Source organism: Schistocerca serialis, chromosome 9 (assembly GCF_023864345.2).
Source record: "Schistocerca serialis cubense isolate TAMUIC-IGC-003099 chromosome 9, iqSchSeri2.2, whole genome shotgun sequence".
Taxonomy (NCBI): Eukaryota; Metazoa; Arthropoda; class Insecta; order Orthoptera; family Acrididae; genus Schistocerca; species Schistocerca serialis.
The window spans coordinates 256568601-256586495 of record NC_064646.1 but is presented as its reverse complement, the minus strand read 5'-3'; the positions used below and the strand labels follow the sequence as shown (position 1 = coordinate 256586495).

The 17895-nt window shown below is 47.7% G+C and overlaps 1 protein-coding gene across 1 annotated transcript in view; it reads left to right on the top strand.

Moving 5' to 3' along the window:
• The window catches only part of LOC126419525 (uncharacterized), a 124073-nt gene extending 107591 nt beyond the window's left edge, over positions 1-16482 (top strand). The window contains exons 4-6 of the mRNA XM_050086715.1: positions 3382-3627; positions 3769-3844; positions 14951-16482. Coding sequence (XP_049942672.1) covers positions 3382-3627; positions 3769-3844; positions 14951-16482 — 1854 coding nt within the window. The remainder of the gene's footprint in view (positions 1-3381; positions 3628-3768; positions 3845-14950) is intronic.
• Positions 16483-17895: the final 1413 nt, after the last annotated feature.

The following is a 17895-nucleotide window of genomic DNA, read 5'->3' as shown; positions in this document are numbered from 1 at the left end:
CAATAGGCTCCAGGACATCCACCGTTACATGGCCAAGGAGGTTGGGAGAGGAGAGGATATCAACAGGAGTGGAGTTGGATTCGGGACGGGTGTGCTGGGGGATGGGGATGAGGTCGCCTTGAAGGGAGGAGAGGAACCGGTGCCACCGCCGTAACTGGGCAGCGGAACGACTATGGATGTTGAGGTCGGCGGCGATCACGTAGGAGGAGAAGGTACGGTCGATGTGGGAGAGGAAGTCGAAAGGAATAGGGGCGTTGGGGCGGACATAGATGGTGGTGCAGGTAATGGTAAGGCCGGGGAAGAAGAGACTAAGGATCAGGTGTTCGGTGGGGTCAGGAAGGAGAGGTTGGAGCCGAATGGGGATCTGGCGGTAGTGACCAATGGCAACTCCGCCACGCGCAATCGGGAGGGGATTATCGGAGCGGTGGAGGAGATAGGGTGAGGTGTGGATGGAGTGGTGGGGTTGGAGGAAGGTTTCATTGAGGAGGAAGGCATCCACGCGGTGGGTGGCAAGGGTGTGCAGGAAGAGGTTCTTGTTGGCGGGAAGGTAGCGGATATTGTTGAAAAGGATACGTTGCTGTCGCGCCATGACAGGGATTTAGACGAGGGTGTCAAGACGGAAGAAGGTGAAATGGGCCTGGTTGTTAAGGTAGGTGGCGTACATCTTGAGTTGGAAAATGGAGCAGGCGGCGAGGGAGATCTGGAGGGTGTGGGGGCGCTGAAAGGGATGAACATTTTGAAGGATGATGGTGAGGAACCTGATGATGTCCTCAGCGGTGGGGGGGGGGGACGAAGGGAATTGCCAGGAAAGGTGGGGGCGTCCAGAGGATGGACAGGGACGGTGAGTTCAGGAGTGGTCGGAGGGGGTCAGGCTTTACACTTGTGGGAGTAGGTGGGATGGTGGATTGCAGGTATTGCAGGAGGGAGGGGATTGAAGGTTAGGGCACTGCCGGAGGAAGTGTGCTTGCCTACAATGCGGGAAGGTGGGGGCCTTGCGGCACTCAGCTGTTGGGTGTGCATTATAGTGCAGACACCTCTGGCAGCGCAGGGATTGAGGAGGGGAACGGTAGGGGTCGACCTTGTAGCGCTGGTTGAAGAAGAGGGCACCCTCCTTCAGGAGATGGTCAATGGAGGGGGTGTCCTCGGAGAAAACCCGCATAAGGCGAGTGGGGCCAGCCGAGTTGAAAATGCGGCGGACCGCCCGCACCTCCAGCATGGGATGCGTCTTGAGCTCCGCCAACACCTCCTCCTCCGTGATCGACAGACTGAGCCGAGTGATCATGGCGGTGAGGGTTGGCGGGCGATGTGGGGGTTGGGGTTGGCAGGTAGGAGATGGAGAAGGAGCAGGGGTGAGGGAGGCATTGAGGCCAAAACGGGTGATGGGGAGGTAGGAGAGGATGTCAGTATGGAGGGTTGGGCTGGGGGAGGAGATGAGAACAGAATCCCGTCTGGGAGTGAGGAGAGAGATGGGGGCACCAGGGAAGTGTTGGCGGAGGAGGAGGGAGAGATTCTGGGCCTCAAGAAGGGAAGGATCGGGACGGGAGAGGAGGTATTTGTATAAAGAGGGGGGGGAGGAGGAGGAGGCGGAGGGAGCAGGGCCAGGTGGGGAGACATCCATGGCACCCTGGGGGGGGGGGGGAAAGGAGGACGGGGCGGGGCCTTTTTGGGAGCGGAGGAGGTGGTGGTGCCACTAGGGCACTTTATGGCGGCAGAAGGGTGGGTGGTGATATGAGGGACGGGAGCGATAGGGAGGTGGTGGGAAGGGACAGGTCCCGGCGTGGACGCAGCAGTCAATGCTGGAGATGGTGACGGTGAAGGCGACGGCGACGGCGACGGCGATGGTGGCGGCGGTGATGGCGAAGGCGACGGGGAGAGCTGGGCATGGATAGTGGCCCGATGGGCCACCACCCTAGCTGGAGCGGCAGTGACAGGCTGGGGGAGTGGGGGGAAAGGATCAGATCGAGAGGAGCGGAAGGAAGAAGCTGGAGAGGGGGCGACAAAGAGCGAGGGCGAAGGGAGAGTGAGAAGAGGTGGGATGGAAGGAGTGGGGTGTGACTGGGCACACAATGTTATAGTGGTGGCGGCGGCGGAAGGGGAAGTATAAACGATGGCTGTGGTGGTAGCGGTGGCGGTGGTGGTGGGGGCGGACATGACGACAGGGAGAAAAAACGCACAGTACGAAAAAGAAAGGACAGAAACTGGGGATAGGCGAAGACAAAGACGGACGAAGACCAGGGACGGCGACGGCGACGGCGACGGCGACGACGACGGCGACGGCGACGGCGACGGCAGGAACGCCGCAGCTGCTGCTGCTGCTGCCGCGGACGGGGCCAGGGCTGCTGCTGCTGCTGCTGGCTGCTGGCTGCTGGTTGGCTGGACTGCTGCTACTGCTGCAGGAGGACTGGTTGGCTGCTGCCGGCTGGACCGCTGCTGCAGACCGGGACTGGGACCGCTGCTACCTTACCGAGCTGATAGCGCCCCTTAAATGCACTTGAACAGGGAACCTTTCCGCTTTCCCACCAGAGGGAGTCACTAGAGCTGCGATTACCAAAGCGATGCCACCGCCAGAAACGGAGGGTGATTGCTTCACACAACGCGCTGCGGCGCGCTTTTCAAAACAGCAATTTTTTTTACGACCGCTCAATAATAAAATCAACGTTCTACCTTTCTTAGTTTTACATATGGAAACGTTTCTACAGGTCTTAATGACATTCACAGCACAGGTTTGCACCTGGTGGCCAAAACAGGAACTAATTTTTTTCTAGTGTAAATCGATTTCGCATTAACATATTAGAATACCTACCAGTGTTGCTGCCATATGATGATTACAGCCCATGCCGGACCTCTGAGAGCAGCTGCTCTTTAATTATGATCAAATGGTAGCTTATAATTTCAGACCCGCCAAGGTAGCCGAGAGCGCTAACGTGCTGCTTCCTGGACTCGGGTAAGCGCGCCAGCCCCGGATCGAATCCGCCCGGTGGATTAACGACGACGGCCGGTGTGCCGGCCAGCCGGGATATGGTTTTAAGGCGGTTTTCCACATCCTACTAGGTGAATACCGGGTTGGTCCCCACGTCCCGCCTCAGTTACACGAGTCGCAGACATTTGACATACATTCACACTATTTCACGATTTCCACTAGACGCAGACTGCTGGGGTACACTACTTCTGTCCCCGGGGAGTATGGGGGCAGAAAGGGCATCCGGCCACCCCTTAAAATTAACCATGCCAATTCCGTAAACCCTGCCGACCCTGCGCACAATGCGGGATAGAGGTGGCAGCAAAAGGAAAGAAAGGAAGAAGGGTAGTTTGTAATTTCACTTTGAATCGCCGTGTGTAGCGCCCGGTGCAGCAGTGTGAGAGCGCCTGTGATGCCGGCAGATGCCGCCGCGGGTGACGCTGCTGGTGGTGGCGCTGGCGGCGCTGTGCTGTGCGGCGCCCACGCCGTCGCCCTCGCCGTCGCCGTCGCCGTCGCTGGGCCACCACGGGCTGCCGCTGTCGGCGTGGGCGGGCCCCGTGCTGGCGGGCTTCCCCGTGCCGGTGGCGCTGCCGCTGTACGGCGGGCTGGAGGGCGCGCTGGCGGCCCAGACGAGCCACGCCTTCCTGGCCGGCCCCGGCGCGCTGCTGGCCAGAGCCGCGCTGCCCGCCGCCGCCGCCTACGGCTACCCGCTGACCGCCTACACCGCCGCCGCCGGCCCCGCCGCCTACAGCCTGCCCACCGCGTCCGAGATCTACACCCCCCACGTGCAAGCCGTGCACACGGTGCAGGCTCTACCTGTCACGCACACTGTACACACTATTCCCGTGGGAACTGCCATCGAGTACGGCGTTCCTCTTCCCGCAGGTCAGTGACGCAACGGGACTGTCTCCGTGTGCTTGGAACAGGGCGGCACAGCTGCTGGTCCTGTTGAGTCCTGCCGACTCAGGACTCAGCAGGACCAGACATACCTCTGATGATGTCCAACGCAGTATTGGACGAAACGTTAGGAATAGAAGAATTCCTTGGACCAAGGCCATATAACCCGGAAGAATTATCTACATCAGGCAGTTTTGTCCTGTCAAAATAATCCAACAGCCTATTAACCCAGTTGGAACGTTATTTCATTTTAACTGCAAATTCCTTAAACTTTGCTATAAAGGGAGTGGAAGAACTTGACCCATACAGTGACCATTAAAAAAAAAAAAAAGGTTCAAATGGCTCTGAGCACTATGGGACGTAACATCTGACGTCATCAGTCCCCTAGACCTAGAACTACTTAAACCTAACTAACCGAAGGACATCACACACATCCATGCCCGGGGCAGGACTCGAACCTGCGACCGTAGCACCTAGAACCTCTCGGCCACAACCCGGGCAACCTTGCAGAGCCACCACAAGTTTTAGAAAACTACTGCTTGTACAATAACTGAGGCTTGAAATTGTGAGGCTGCGACTTGGCCACGTACGGTGGAGGCGACTGAGTACTTATCTTCGAATTAAGATGTGGACTCCGTTTGTACTTCCACCCCGTTCAGAACACCGAAATCGGAACCAAACAGCACACGTGAGCTCAGACGAAGTCCACCGCCCGTACGCCCGCTAGTAATTTAAAAGGGGATGCTTTGCACTTCGGTGGCCCACTGCTTTCGAGCTGTGAAACATAAATCAGAATCGACAACAGGGAACCAAACAACCATTCCTTCACCTTAATACTCAAACTTATATAGAAAACTGCTTCGATACAATTGACAGTAACAAAACTGATTTCATTCCTTTACGCAGAACCACGTACACGAATGATGCAAACGGAACTGGCTCATTAAAACCCAAGCATCACATGGAGCACGTTATGTGGGCCAGTAAGGTACCACACGGCAATCTTTAGACACGGAATGTTGATCGTTCGGTAAGGCTGCGCACACGTATCAATGTTTTAGACACTTGCCAGCTGAAGTAAGAACAACACTATTAAGGAGCGAAGCACACACTTAATAAGAGGCATGAAATATTACATCACAGTCCTTGCAACGCTTTGCTGCCTCAATAGCAATCATCATTATATTTCACTAATCGTTGGTAGGACTTGAATTAGTTAATTTGATGCCAGCCGCTGGATCGATGTGGCGAAGACACCAGACGATGCTTAGTCCGACAGTAACAGCGTGTTCCTTCACGGAAGAGAGCATATGCATAGCTTCACGAGGTTGCCAAGAAGCCACAGCGCCGGCCCGCTGTTACTGACCCCAGTACGATCAAGCGCTAACTGCCGCCCGTACTCGGGCATACCGTGCTCGCTGTCGTCTCTGCAACGTCTCGCTAATACGCGCACTTTCGCGTGCCGCCCCCAACGTTGCTGTCCCTTTCCATTCCGTACTGCCCGCTATATCCTGAGCTGGCCCAGGCTCCAAAGACAAACTTCTGCCAGAGGAAATCGACAGTGCCTAACCAAAGATAGCCCTGGCACAATTCCCGCCACGGCTCACCAGTACACCAAAAAGAAATAATAAACTGGAGAGACAGATATGCATATTGATGAAAATTTCAACAGTAAAAGTCCCATTTTAGAAAAAAATCGAAATGTAGTAACAGAATTCAGGAAAAAGCACTGACCATAGAGTTCGTTAATGACTAAACCAAAATTCATAGTGGATGTTCCTGACAAAGGTCGTAAGATAAATTTTCCACACTTGTGATGACTGAAAGGTAGGTAAACGGATCGCCCAAATACTCTGAAGCGCCATAGAAACTATTATAGGCATACGTATTCAAATACAGAGATATGTGAACAGGCAGCGGTCAGCAACTCCTATGTAAGACAACAAGTGTCTGGCGCAGTTGTTAGATCGGTTCCTCCTGCTGCGATGGCAGATTATCAAGATTTAAGTGTTTCAACGTGGTGCTATAATCGACACACAGCATCCTAAAGGTAGAGATGAAGTGGGGATTTTCCGGAATGACCACTTCACAAGTGAACCGTGAATATCAGGAATCCGGAGGAACATCAAATCTCCGACATCGCTGGGGCCGGAAAAAGATCCTGCAAGAACGGGACCAATGACGTCTGAAGAGAATCGTTCAACGTGGCAGAAGTGCAACACGTACTTAAATTGCTGCAGATTTCAGTGCTGCGCCATCAACAAGTGCCAGAATGTCAACCGTTCAACGAAACATCATTGGTATGGGCTTTCGGAGCCGAGGCCCCTCGTGTACTCTTGATGACTGTACGATACAAAGCTTTACGCCTCGTCTGGGCCCGTCCACTACGACATTCGGCTGTTGATGACTGGAAACATGTTGCCTGGTCGGACGAGTCTCGTTTCAAATTGTATCGAGCGTATGGACGTGACGGGTGTGGAGACAACCTCATGAATCCATAACCTTGCAAGTCAGCAGGGGACTGTTGGAGTTGGTGGCGGCTTTGCAGTGGTCTGGAGCGTGTGTAGTTGGAGTGATATGGAACCCCTGATACGCTTAGATACGACTCTGACAGGTGACACGCACGTAAGCGTACTGTATGATCACCTGAATCCATTCATGTCCGTTGTGCATTCCGATGGACTTGGGCAATTCCAGCAGGTCACTGGGACACCCTACACATCTAGAATCGCTACATAGTGGCTCCAGGAAAATTCTTCTGAGTTTAAACACTTCCGATGGACACCAAACTCCCCAGACATGAACTTTATCTGGGATGCCTTACAATGTGCTGTTCAGAAGAGATCTCCAACTCGTCGTACTCTTACGGATTTATAGACGTTAGTGGAGTCCATGGCACGTTGTGTTGTGCCACTTCTGCTTGCTCGCTGGGGCCTATACTATATTAGCCAGGTGTGCTAGTTTCTTTAGATTCTTAGTGTATTTAAAATATATATACACTTATCTGCTCAATAAAATACACTGATGTGGAAAACTTGATGATGCTTCACCGGCAAGTAACACAATTCGATGAAACTTGGACTATGCATGGAGTGAACTGTGTAACGTTACTCGTAAGTAGGCGTGGTAATTGCCCACTTGTAATTGGCAAGAGACAAGGTGAATTTGTTTGTGTCGCGGTCAGGTGAGCCTCAGCGGCCGCTGCAGGGGAGCCAGGTGCAAGGGAGTTTGCAAAGGGCCGGATGGGGATAAATCCCGATATGGATTATTTTGACGATGGATGATCGCTTAAGACGGCAGGCAGTGCCTCAGGAAATGGTGCAGGGTCAGACAAGCTGAAAGATGGCTTCTACAATAACTAAAGCAAATCTGAATACATCTGTGATCTCAGGAAAATGAGGTGCATCTAGTGACATAACAATTTTTCAATATCTTTCACACTACAGAAGTTAATATTTCACAGTGAATAAATATATTCACAACGGACCTGTAATTAACAGCTTTTAAATGGTATAAGAGATTTCAACGTACGAGACCTCAGATGATAGTGTTGCACTTTAGCTAACACCTACGAAAGCTACGTATCTTCAACTATTTTATTTCCTGATTTATGATGTTTTTTTATATCTTTTCATTAGTAAAATGTGTGTCAGAATGTATCTTCCACAATTACGTATCAAATGAATATAGCATGAATACCACATATTTTGTCATGTTTGTGTAGTTATTTAACTAACAAGTAACTATTATGTCAGTAACTTCATTTAAAAATTTATTATAATTCATAATATAAAATCATGGTAATTAAAAAGTGGTCAGTCGCAAGTTTTAGCAGATACCACCCTTTTAAAAGAACGCCAAGCGACACTTTTGACAATCGTCCTAAATAATTATTTAAACTGTACGAAAAGACAATCTGTGATCATTTATTGTGAGTGCGCTTATGCAAGAATGTTGATTTATTTATTTACGGAAAAACTTACATTTATTGTGAATGGTTTGAGTGTGATGGAATGTTCATAAAATTTCTTTATTTAAATATTGTTGTTATATATTGCTTTAGTCTGGAAAGTGGTCAATATGAATCAAGTCGTGTCTGTAGAACTTATGAACGATGCATTTTGGTGGGGATGGCCTTTAGCCCATGACTGTTGGACAATAGCAGAACACTGCTGAAGTTTGTGGAGAGTGGGACTTTTCGATGTGGAGAATGGGACTTTTCGAATGAGGAGTTCAGGGGAGCGTTCTGAATTCTTTTACGCGATCTCTGGAAGGAGGCACGCCTGCCTGTGACAACGAGTGGTATTCGATTGTGGAGATGTTTGATTCTGTATGGTGAGCGGCCGCAACCATACTTCAATTCTGAAAGGACTTTATGTTTCGAGAGGTTTAAATATGCTCCAGAGTAGGACTTTTTCCATTTCTATGACGGATCTGAGAGTAAACAGAGTATGGGATACTATTTTTTGTATCGCTTGTGATAATTTGAATATCATCGTGTTGAACACTGAGCCGGCCGGTGTGGCCGAGCGGTTCTAGGCACTTCAGAATGGAACCGCGCGACCGCTCCCGTATCACGTTCGAATCCTGCCCTGGGCATGGATGTGTGTGATGTCCTTAGGTTAGTTAGGTTTAAGTAGTTCAAAGTTCTAGGGGACTGATGACCTCAGATGTTAAGTCCCATAGTGTCTCAGAGCCATTTGAACCAATTTTGAACGCTGAACTGTTTTGAATTCGTGGATATTTCGTGTATTGTCATTAGGAAACTGACTTAGTTTTTGCGTATCTTTGATTACAATTTAATTTATAGACATTTCTACAGCTCTTGTAACGCTCTCAAAGTAAGTTTACTGCATTTCGTAAGGGTATTTTCCGCTTGCGTTTCAGTTTGAATATCGTATGACCACTTCCCGTTTACTTGAGATTTAATTTCTTGATAACCATTACTGAACATAATTCTCTGTCTTTTACATCAGTTACAGGCGTTAGAATAGAAAGCATTTCATTAAATCCTTCACGTAAGTTTTATTTCGTATTTCTGTGTATTTTATTAACTCGCAGTTCTAGCCATTGCATAGACTATTTGACTGCAGGATCACAGCTACAGCTATTAGTTGCTGCGAATAAGCTGCGGGCCATGGAAGCAGACGCGCGCGGCTCGACTCTATGACAAGATTGAAGTATTTCTTTTTGAACAGAGCCGTGCATAATTCAAATATCTAAAGTACGAGTAACGACAGGAAAAGACGCAACTCGTTTGCTCGTATGGGATGTTGTTTAGAAGAGGAACTATGCTAGCAGTAACTGTTAGTACCGCCGCAATTCCCATAGGTAACTGAAAGAAGTCCGCAAGATTAAGCAGAAATTACATTTTTATTCAAAGATAATAATTACACTGAAATCCCCTGGACTTTGTAAAAGGCACGACATGTTTCTTAACATTGTGTGTGATGACCACGGACGGCAACGAATGCTTTGGAACGTGCCCATGTACTAGCCAGAAGTTGGTAAGGAGTTCTTGTGATAGGGCGTTCCATTTCTTGGTTCAAATGGCTATGAGCACTATGAGACTTAACATCTCAGGTCATCAGTCCCCTAGAACTTAGGACTACTTAAACCTAACTAACCTAAGGACATCACACACATCCATGCCCGAGGCAGGATTCGAACCTGCGACCGTAGCGGTCGCGCGGTTCCAGACTGAAGCGCCTAGAACCGCTCGGCCACCATCGGCCGGCCGTTCCATTTCTCCTCGAGCGGGTTTCACAACTGCTGGATGGTCGACGATGCTTGTGGACTTGCTGCAGTACATCTCCCCAGATAATCCCACACGTGCTCGATGGGATTTGAATGGAGGAAACGGGCAGGCCAGTCCATTCGCGAAATGTCCTATTGCTCAGAGAAGTTCGCCACCTCACGTTTCGATGCTGTTGGGCATTGCTATACATTAAAATGAAGTCAACGCCAAACGCACCCCTGAAAAGACGCATACACCGATCGAGAACAGTGTCCAAATAGCGTTGACCGAAGAAGGTACTGAGACGCCTGCAAAACTCGCAGGGCAGAACAGTTGATTAGGATTGTGCAAAGGGCCAAATAAGGTGTCGGTCAGGTTCACTCAAAATTGTAATTGATTGTAATTTAATAACACCTTTAAACCAAACGGCACATGGCCGAACCTTTAGAACTACGAGTTTCAAAAAGGCAATTATTTCACGGATGAGGGCCTCCAAACAAGAAATCATAAAAGTTAACAAAACAAAAATGGAGTTAAAATAACAAATAAAGTAATTAAAATATATATGGTATCACAGTTAGGTTGGAAAGCCTCAAGGCAAACGTAGATAGAAGAAAAAAACATATGCAAAATGCAATGCTATCGGCTGAGGGCCACAATTACATTTGAAATTTTTAAAATATATAACCATAATCTTTTAGCGCAGAAGGCCGCAGTGTTTTTGCTTAAAGGGTAATTTCAAGAATAAGATTTTAAGCGGCTTAAGGCCCACAATAGATTTATCAAAATTCAAAAATACGTAGAGTTCAGTAAAAACTATAAATTTTTAAATCATTGGCTATGATACATTATAAACAGACAATTAAACACCGGTAAGAAGGACAATAAAGATAACGGCACTCAGAAGCCTGCAGGGAGGTCGGTCTGCCCTTGTTCACTTAGGTGAGACAGGTGGTGAGCCCAGCTACACTTGATCCGTCCGAATCCAACTCAAACACAAAAGGTTATGAACGTGATTATCCACAATAAAATATGTATTAGCTGTCAAAACTACACACCATGTTGGACACCAACAACAAGTGAAGAAAGGACACAGCCTGAAATTACGTTAGTGGCCAGGGCAGGTAATCGGAACACTAACGACCACACGGCAGAAAATTTCGATGGTACACTTGAATTTGAAACACGGTAATATATTTAACATCATCCCAAAGGAACACTGCCTGAATTTACGTCAGTGGCCAGGGCAGGTAACCAGAACACCAACGGCCACAAGGCAGAAAATTCCGCTGGTGCACTCGAACCAGATGGCAGGTATAAGAGTCGAGTGGCATGAAAGGGAAGCAGTGGTTGGGAAGGGAGTGAGACAGGGCTGTAGCCTCTCCCCGATGTTATTCAGTCGGTATATTGAGCAAGCAGTAAAGGAAACAAAAGAAAAATTCGGAGTAGGAATTAAAATCCATGGAGAACAAATAAAAACTTTGAGGTTCACCGGGACTGCAAAGGACTTGGAAGAGCAATTGAACGGAATGGACAGTGTCTTGAAAGGAGGACATAAGATGAACATCAAGAAAAGCAAAACGGGGATAATGGAATGTAGTCGAATTAAGTCGGGTGATGCTGAGGGAATTAGATTAGGAAATGGGACACTTAAAGTAGTAAATGAGTTTTGCTATTTGGGGAGCAAAATAACTGATGATGGTCGAAGTAGAGAGGATAGAAAATGTAGACTGGTAACGGCAAGGAAAGCGTTTCTGAAGAAGAGGAATTTGTTAACATCGAGTACAGATTTAAGTGTCAGGAAGTCGTTTCTGAAAGTATTTGTATGGAGTGTAGCCATGTATGGAACTGATACATGGACGATAAATAGTTTGGTCAGGAAGAGAATAGAAGCTTTCGAAATGTGGTGCTACAGAAGAATGCTGAAAATTAGATGGGTAGATCACGTAACTAATGAGGAGGTATTGAATAGAATAGGGCAGGAGTTTGAGGCACAACTTGACTAGAAGAAGGGATTGGTTGGTAGGGCATGTACTGAGGCATCAAGGGATCACAAATTTAGTTTTGGAGGGCAGCGTGGAGGGTAAAAATCGTGTAGGGAGACCAAGAGATGAATACATTAAGCAGATTCAGAAGGATGTAGGTTGCAGTAAGTAGTGGGAGATGAATGGGCTTGCACGGGATAGAATAGCATGGACAGCTGAATCAAACCAGTCTCAGGACTGAAGACCACAACAACAACAACAACAACTCGAATTGTAATCAACCAATATAGTTAATTGCACCGCATAGCGGCTAAATTTCAGCAATAGAAACACTCGTTGTTGCTCACAGGAAAACCTCCCCAACAGCGAACCACCGAAACAAACCACAGATGAATGGATAGTTGAAACCCCTACTCAACTTTGACGTCGTGGGTCAGTGAACCATGAAGCTCGTAGCGATCGGACAGCTCCACACACGCTCTGACACTGCTCAGGGACCGCCAGAGGACCCAGCCGACTGCACCGCGCGGAGGTAACTTCCTTGGTCCGCAGCAGCCGACCGATTCCTCATAGTGTCGACAACATCTAAAATAGTCGTCAGGAAACAATGCCAACTACACACACAACCTGACAAACATTTGCACGAAGACCTGAACGATACCCAAGAGTAACTGAGCACGCACGAAGACAAATCGGGAGACGACGGACACACCCACACAGCCGACTCATGAACGATCGGTGAACCACAACGCGTCTCCGGTAGGACGACCGACCGACGATCCACCAAGACCGTGGCCCGGCTCAAGTGATGCGTGGCGGCAATGGTCGGGCGAGCCATGCCGACGCAGGCCTCACAGCTTCAACCCGACTGCACCAGTGCCGCATTGCAACTCCCCTGCTGGTAGGTGCGGACTGCGCTCCAGACGCGTTCCAACTGACTGGCAGCCAAAACTCGCAACCCGAACTGGCTTACGACAGGCAACGACCGGGAAGAAATAGCAGTCGAGCAAAGATACTACTAAAGGCGATATCGATACGCGCTGCTAACGCCGCTGACGGTCAGAGGAAAGCAGCAACTCACTGACAGTAGTAATTTAAATTAACGTAGTGGAAATACGTTAAAAACAGGGTGTAAAATACATGATCGCAGGAACACGAGCCACCCACGGCTCAGGTACCGTACTCAAAGCTTTTCGTTGCAGTACACACCCATGCAACACTGTGCCGACCCATACCACAACACATGGACCACCGAAACGATTATTTTTGGGTGCATCACGAATTCCCAAGTCTTGCCACGCGAGAGGACGCCTAGAATCAGTACTCAGAATGAATATGCCCTCATCCGAGATAAGCACGCGACTATACTCATCGACCCAATCACTGATCCTTAAGCACCTTCACAAGCGATGCCACCCATCTGTTTGTGTCAACGGGACACGAGGTACTTGCCCTCGGCAGAGAGACCATTTCCTTGCAGCCGCCATGCCGCTATGCAGCGTGAGATTCGGTGCCGTCCAGTCTTCTTAATTGTAGTTCAGATTTCACTCGCTGTCTGACATGTGTCCCTACTCGCCTGATGCACAATGTAGCGGGCTGTAGTAGATCGTGGTCGACCACTTCCTTCGAGCAGCGTGTTGTAACGCTTACTGTGTACGTGTAACAGTGCTGTGAGCAACACCAAACTCCTGGGTGACACTCATCACACTTCTTTTTTCTACCAGTTTCCCAACGATTCTCCCACATGCGAAATGTTGTCTCCGGACCGTGCTACAGAACACCACACCAGTACACGGTAACTGCCCACTGACTGACACATTTCTCTGCCTCGTGATGAGTGGGTGTTGTGTGATGTCCTTAGGTTAGTTAGGTTTAAGTAGTTCTAAGTTCTAGGGGACTGATGACCATAGATGTTAAGTCCCATAGTGCTCAGAGCCATTTGAGCCATTTTTTTGACTGACACAACTGTCTGTGCCGTTCCGTCAACTTTGTCGTGTTGCCAGTACAGTCTCATTTGGCGCTATCGTCACGCTGACATCACGCCGTGTTACTACAGTCAGGGCTCTGCGCACGCCTGGGACATCTCTAGCAACATGCTCCCACACTTTCATTCATTTCCGCAGAGTAGTTATTAGGGTATGTTTCCTCTTCTATCCCGTCATTAAGTTTACCAGAGCAGTGTACTTAACGAAGCGAGGTTGCAGTGTTCACAGACACTGTATTGTGCTACACAGGACATACCGACTGGAGGTGTGTCTTGTTTTCTGGCCAGTGATTCCTTAAAGAGACGCCTGAGTACTGACACGTTTATATACAGAAAGTCAGTGAAACGCAATGTACGCTAACATCAATGCGCTCAATACAACGTTATCGGTGTGATGAACTGATTCCGCACCCAAAAAGCAAAATCGGCAAATGCAGTGTAACTTCCCTACAGATATGTTCCAAAACCTCCAAACAGTAAAAAAATATAATTATTTATATCATTCACATTCAGCGTAACCTCCCACAGGTAAATTCCGTAACCTTGGAACAATAAAATGTGACTAATATCCTAATAAAAAATGTGACTCATAGATAACCTTTCAATAATTGACTGTGAATTTAAACTGGTAAATTTTGGACGTCAGCAGTGCTGCGTCATGGCCCTGAAAGATCATACTGAATAAATTGAAAATTCTTACCTCAATGAAGTCGCCGGATAACGCATATATATCTGCTCTTATAATAAATTTTGCTGGCACAGCCCAGTCCAGTGCTGGCCAATAGATTTGTCATGTATAAAAGGAAACAACTGATTTTTCTTTACAACAATCGTGGTGACGATGGATTGGAGAAATTAGTAAATTCTTTAAATTGAGATGAATGACTGTCAAAAGTTAATTTTTATAAAAAAGATTATTCTTAAGAGATTTTTTTAAACATTTACATGGGACTTGACATAACAATCCTACAGCAGAACGAAACAATAAGTACGAGAACCGGTGACATTTTATTCTGCTTTGTCTACGCAACTCTGGACGGTTTTCAATGATTTGGAAGTAAAATTCTGTTCCCACAAGTTCATTCAGACTCACCAAACCTGAAAGACAAAGGACTCATTTCAATAAATTGACCGTCTGGCTCCCCATCTTTAGTTTAGAAGACACTTTATTACCAGGTAACCATCTTCAACATGCATTCTAGAAGTAGAAACTGCTCTTCTCAGCAAATGCCAAAGTACGGTTGTGGCACAGGTGAAAAAAAATCTTCATTGGACTCTCTTCATGACAATCATCACACTCTGATATCATTTAACTGCTTTAACCACTTACTCGTATGTAGATGTGCACCCCACACTTCGGAAATGATAGCTATTCTATTTTGTTGCAGATGCCGCCACAGAGAAGACAAAGCCAGCTGTTGCTGTTACGGAAGAAACACCTACGGAGACCCTTGCCCCTGAATCGGACAAGACTGGAGAGACGAGCCAGGTGGGGGGACAGGCCGTGGGAATCGACCTGGCCTCCACGGGCGGAGCGAGCGCCGAAGGAGAAACCGGCGGCTTCAGCGCGGGCGGCAGTGCGGGGCAGGTGGGCGGTGTCGAGATCTCCGGGGCAGTGACGGAAGCCGCAGTCACGGAGTCAGCCGTGGTCGAGAGCTCGTCTGCGGCTCCTGTGGTCGAGACCGCCGTTACGCCCAATGGAGGATACAAGCTCTCCATCGCGTACGGTGTCCCCAGGGCACCCACAATCTCTGAAAATCTCGATAACAGGGATACTCTCAGTAACAACCAGTCTGAAAATATCAAGATCACCAACTCTGGACCAAAGATACAGTCACTGGACGATCTCATCTCCGAGACATTTTCTAGTACTGCTCAATCAGATTCCCTAAGCAGTTCTCTCAGTGGGTCCAGAACTGGTACTTTAGACTTTGTAGACGTGTCGAGCGATGCTAGGTCACTGGCTGCGTCGGGTGGGCTGGATTGCACTGGTAAAGGATGTGGTACATCAAATTTTCAAAAGTTCAACAAGGTTGGCGTTACCTCAAATACTGGGGCATTCAGGCTGTCCCTCGGTGGTGGCAGAAACGACGCTTTCTCTAAAGCGGTTGAAGATGCGTCCTTAGGCCAGGAGACAGTCCATTTCCAAAACTCTGCAGCCGTGCCCAACAGAGCGGCCACACAACATTATTACTACGACCTTCCTCACCTAGCTGGAGGGGGTGCCTCTGGTGCATCCGAAGGGGGCGGTGTGAACTTTGGATCTAGTCAGGCTTCTGGTTCTTCACAGTCTTTCGCTTCTGGCGGCTTCAGGTCTGAGCAGCATAGTGGTGACAGTGCTCTCTTTGGATCTAGTCCAACCTCTGCTTCATCTTCAGGGATTGCTTCTGGCGGCTTTGCTTCCCCACTGACGTCTGAGTCGCTACCCAATTATCCCGACAGTGTCCCAGTACCGCCATATCCTAAAACGTATAGCGCTCCAGTCCCGCCGTATCCTAAACTGTACAGTTCTCCAGTGGCGCCGTACCCTAACACTACGCCAGTACCACCCTACCCCAACGCATACTCTCCTCCAGTATATTCTCCACCTGCCTACAGCCCTCCAGGTGGCAACACTAACGGATTCGCACCCTCGAAGCCAGACTTTGGCAGTGGTTCGCAAAGAGGCATAGGCGATACCGGTGTGTTTAGGCCAAGCCATGGCGCGCATCCACCAGTGGCTGGAGACCAGGACGGTGTGTACCCACCTTCCAAGCCTCCAGCTCCAGCCTATGGGCTTCCTCAGCCGCCGCCACCAGCTCCCATCGATTCTTACGGCCTTCCTGCTAGAGATCTTTACAATATCAGGAGTGGTGCAAACGCTTCTTCTAGACCGAGTAATAAGAGGCAATCCCTGAACAATAAGCGGCGATTCGTTTGATATCTATTTCGCAACTAATATTTAACTTATATCAATCTAAGCATAGTTTCATTGGTGTTTAGCTAACTGGATTCAGTAACAACCTGTACAAGACAAGAAGACTGTGGCAACACTAAACTTCATCTATCTCCACTGAGTAGTCCACTGGTAATCATGGTAATCCGTTCATGGCACCCTGACACAAATTGAATCCGTACGCGCCACTCTGTCCGGTGATCACCTAAAGTCATCTAAATCAGTTTAAGTCTAGGGAACACATAAAGCTTCTCTCTTCTGCAACGAAACCTTGATGCTACTGAGCTTTTGATGTTTGAAAAATCGCTTCCTTCAGATGTCTGTGCGACTAAAATCCATGAGCGTATCTCTCATTTTTATTTCCACAAGTATCCGCTTCACTAATAGTCATCATCAGTAATGTCACCACACAATAGCAACCGTCTACTTAAATATTTTCAGCTGAATTTGGTTCGAATTTACACTTGAAACTAATAATTTATACGGTTCCTTTGATATAGTGACACATTCCAAAGCGTGTAGATTTACACGCTTCTAACGCTTGGTATACGAAATAAATTAAACTCAATGTCAAAATCCCTTATTTGAACGCAGAGAAATTATTGAAGTTTTCCGCTGTTACATATTGTCTCAAAATTGGAATAGCTAGACCAAGTACACCAGATAGGCCGTTTTTCCTATGAGGTCACCACTTAAACCTCTTCAACGAGAACGGAATCGTTTATAATTCTTACTAAGTGCTATGTTAAAAAAAAAATTTTCCTCTACGCTCTTATCGAATACTTATCTCCATTTTCGAGAACATATGCTCGAATAATGTGTAGAGAGGTGACAAAGTAACTGACAACCTCTTCGGTACAGTAAATTAGTCATTTATTTTCGAAAGCTGGTGTCGGACTCAATATTTGATTTTCCGCATAAATTTAGCAACTGTATCAGAACAATGAACGTTGTCAGTTCCTGCTTCAAGAAGTATGGAGAAAAAATATGTAACAAGAGCAAGCAACAATGTAAAAAGATCTAGGAATTTACACTTGACTTGAACTCATGTCATATTTAATTTGCTAGTATTTTTTACGCCACCTGCGTCTCATTAGAAGATACCTAAAGACGGTATGTTGATGTGACATTCATTTAGAAAGAAAAGTAAAAAATGTACAAAAGATTTAAGTTCGCAGGCTTTCACGACCAATGTAATTTTGGATAAAATAATTTTGGGCACTGGGCCACGTAATTGTAAACTGTAAATTGTCAGTGATGCGGCCCAATATCAAAAATTATTTTACACAAACTATAGTTGTTACTACCGTATTCATTTTCCGATTCAATCAAAGAGATTTATATTATTGTCCTGTAATTGTCGACATGTTAAATACACCTCAAAACAAATGCTGTAAA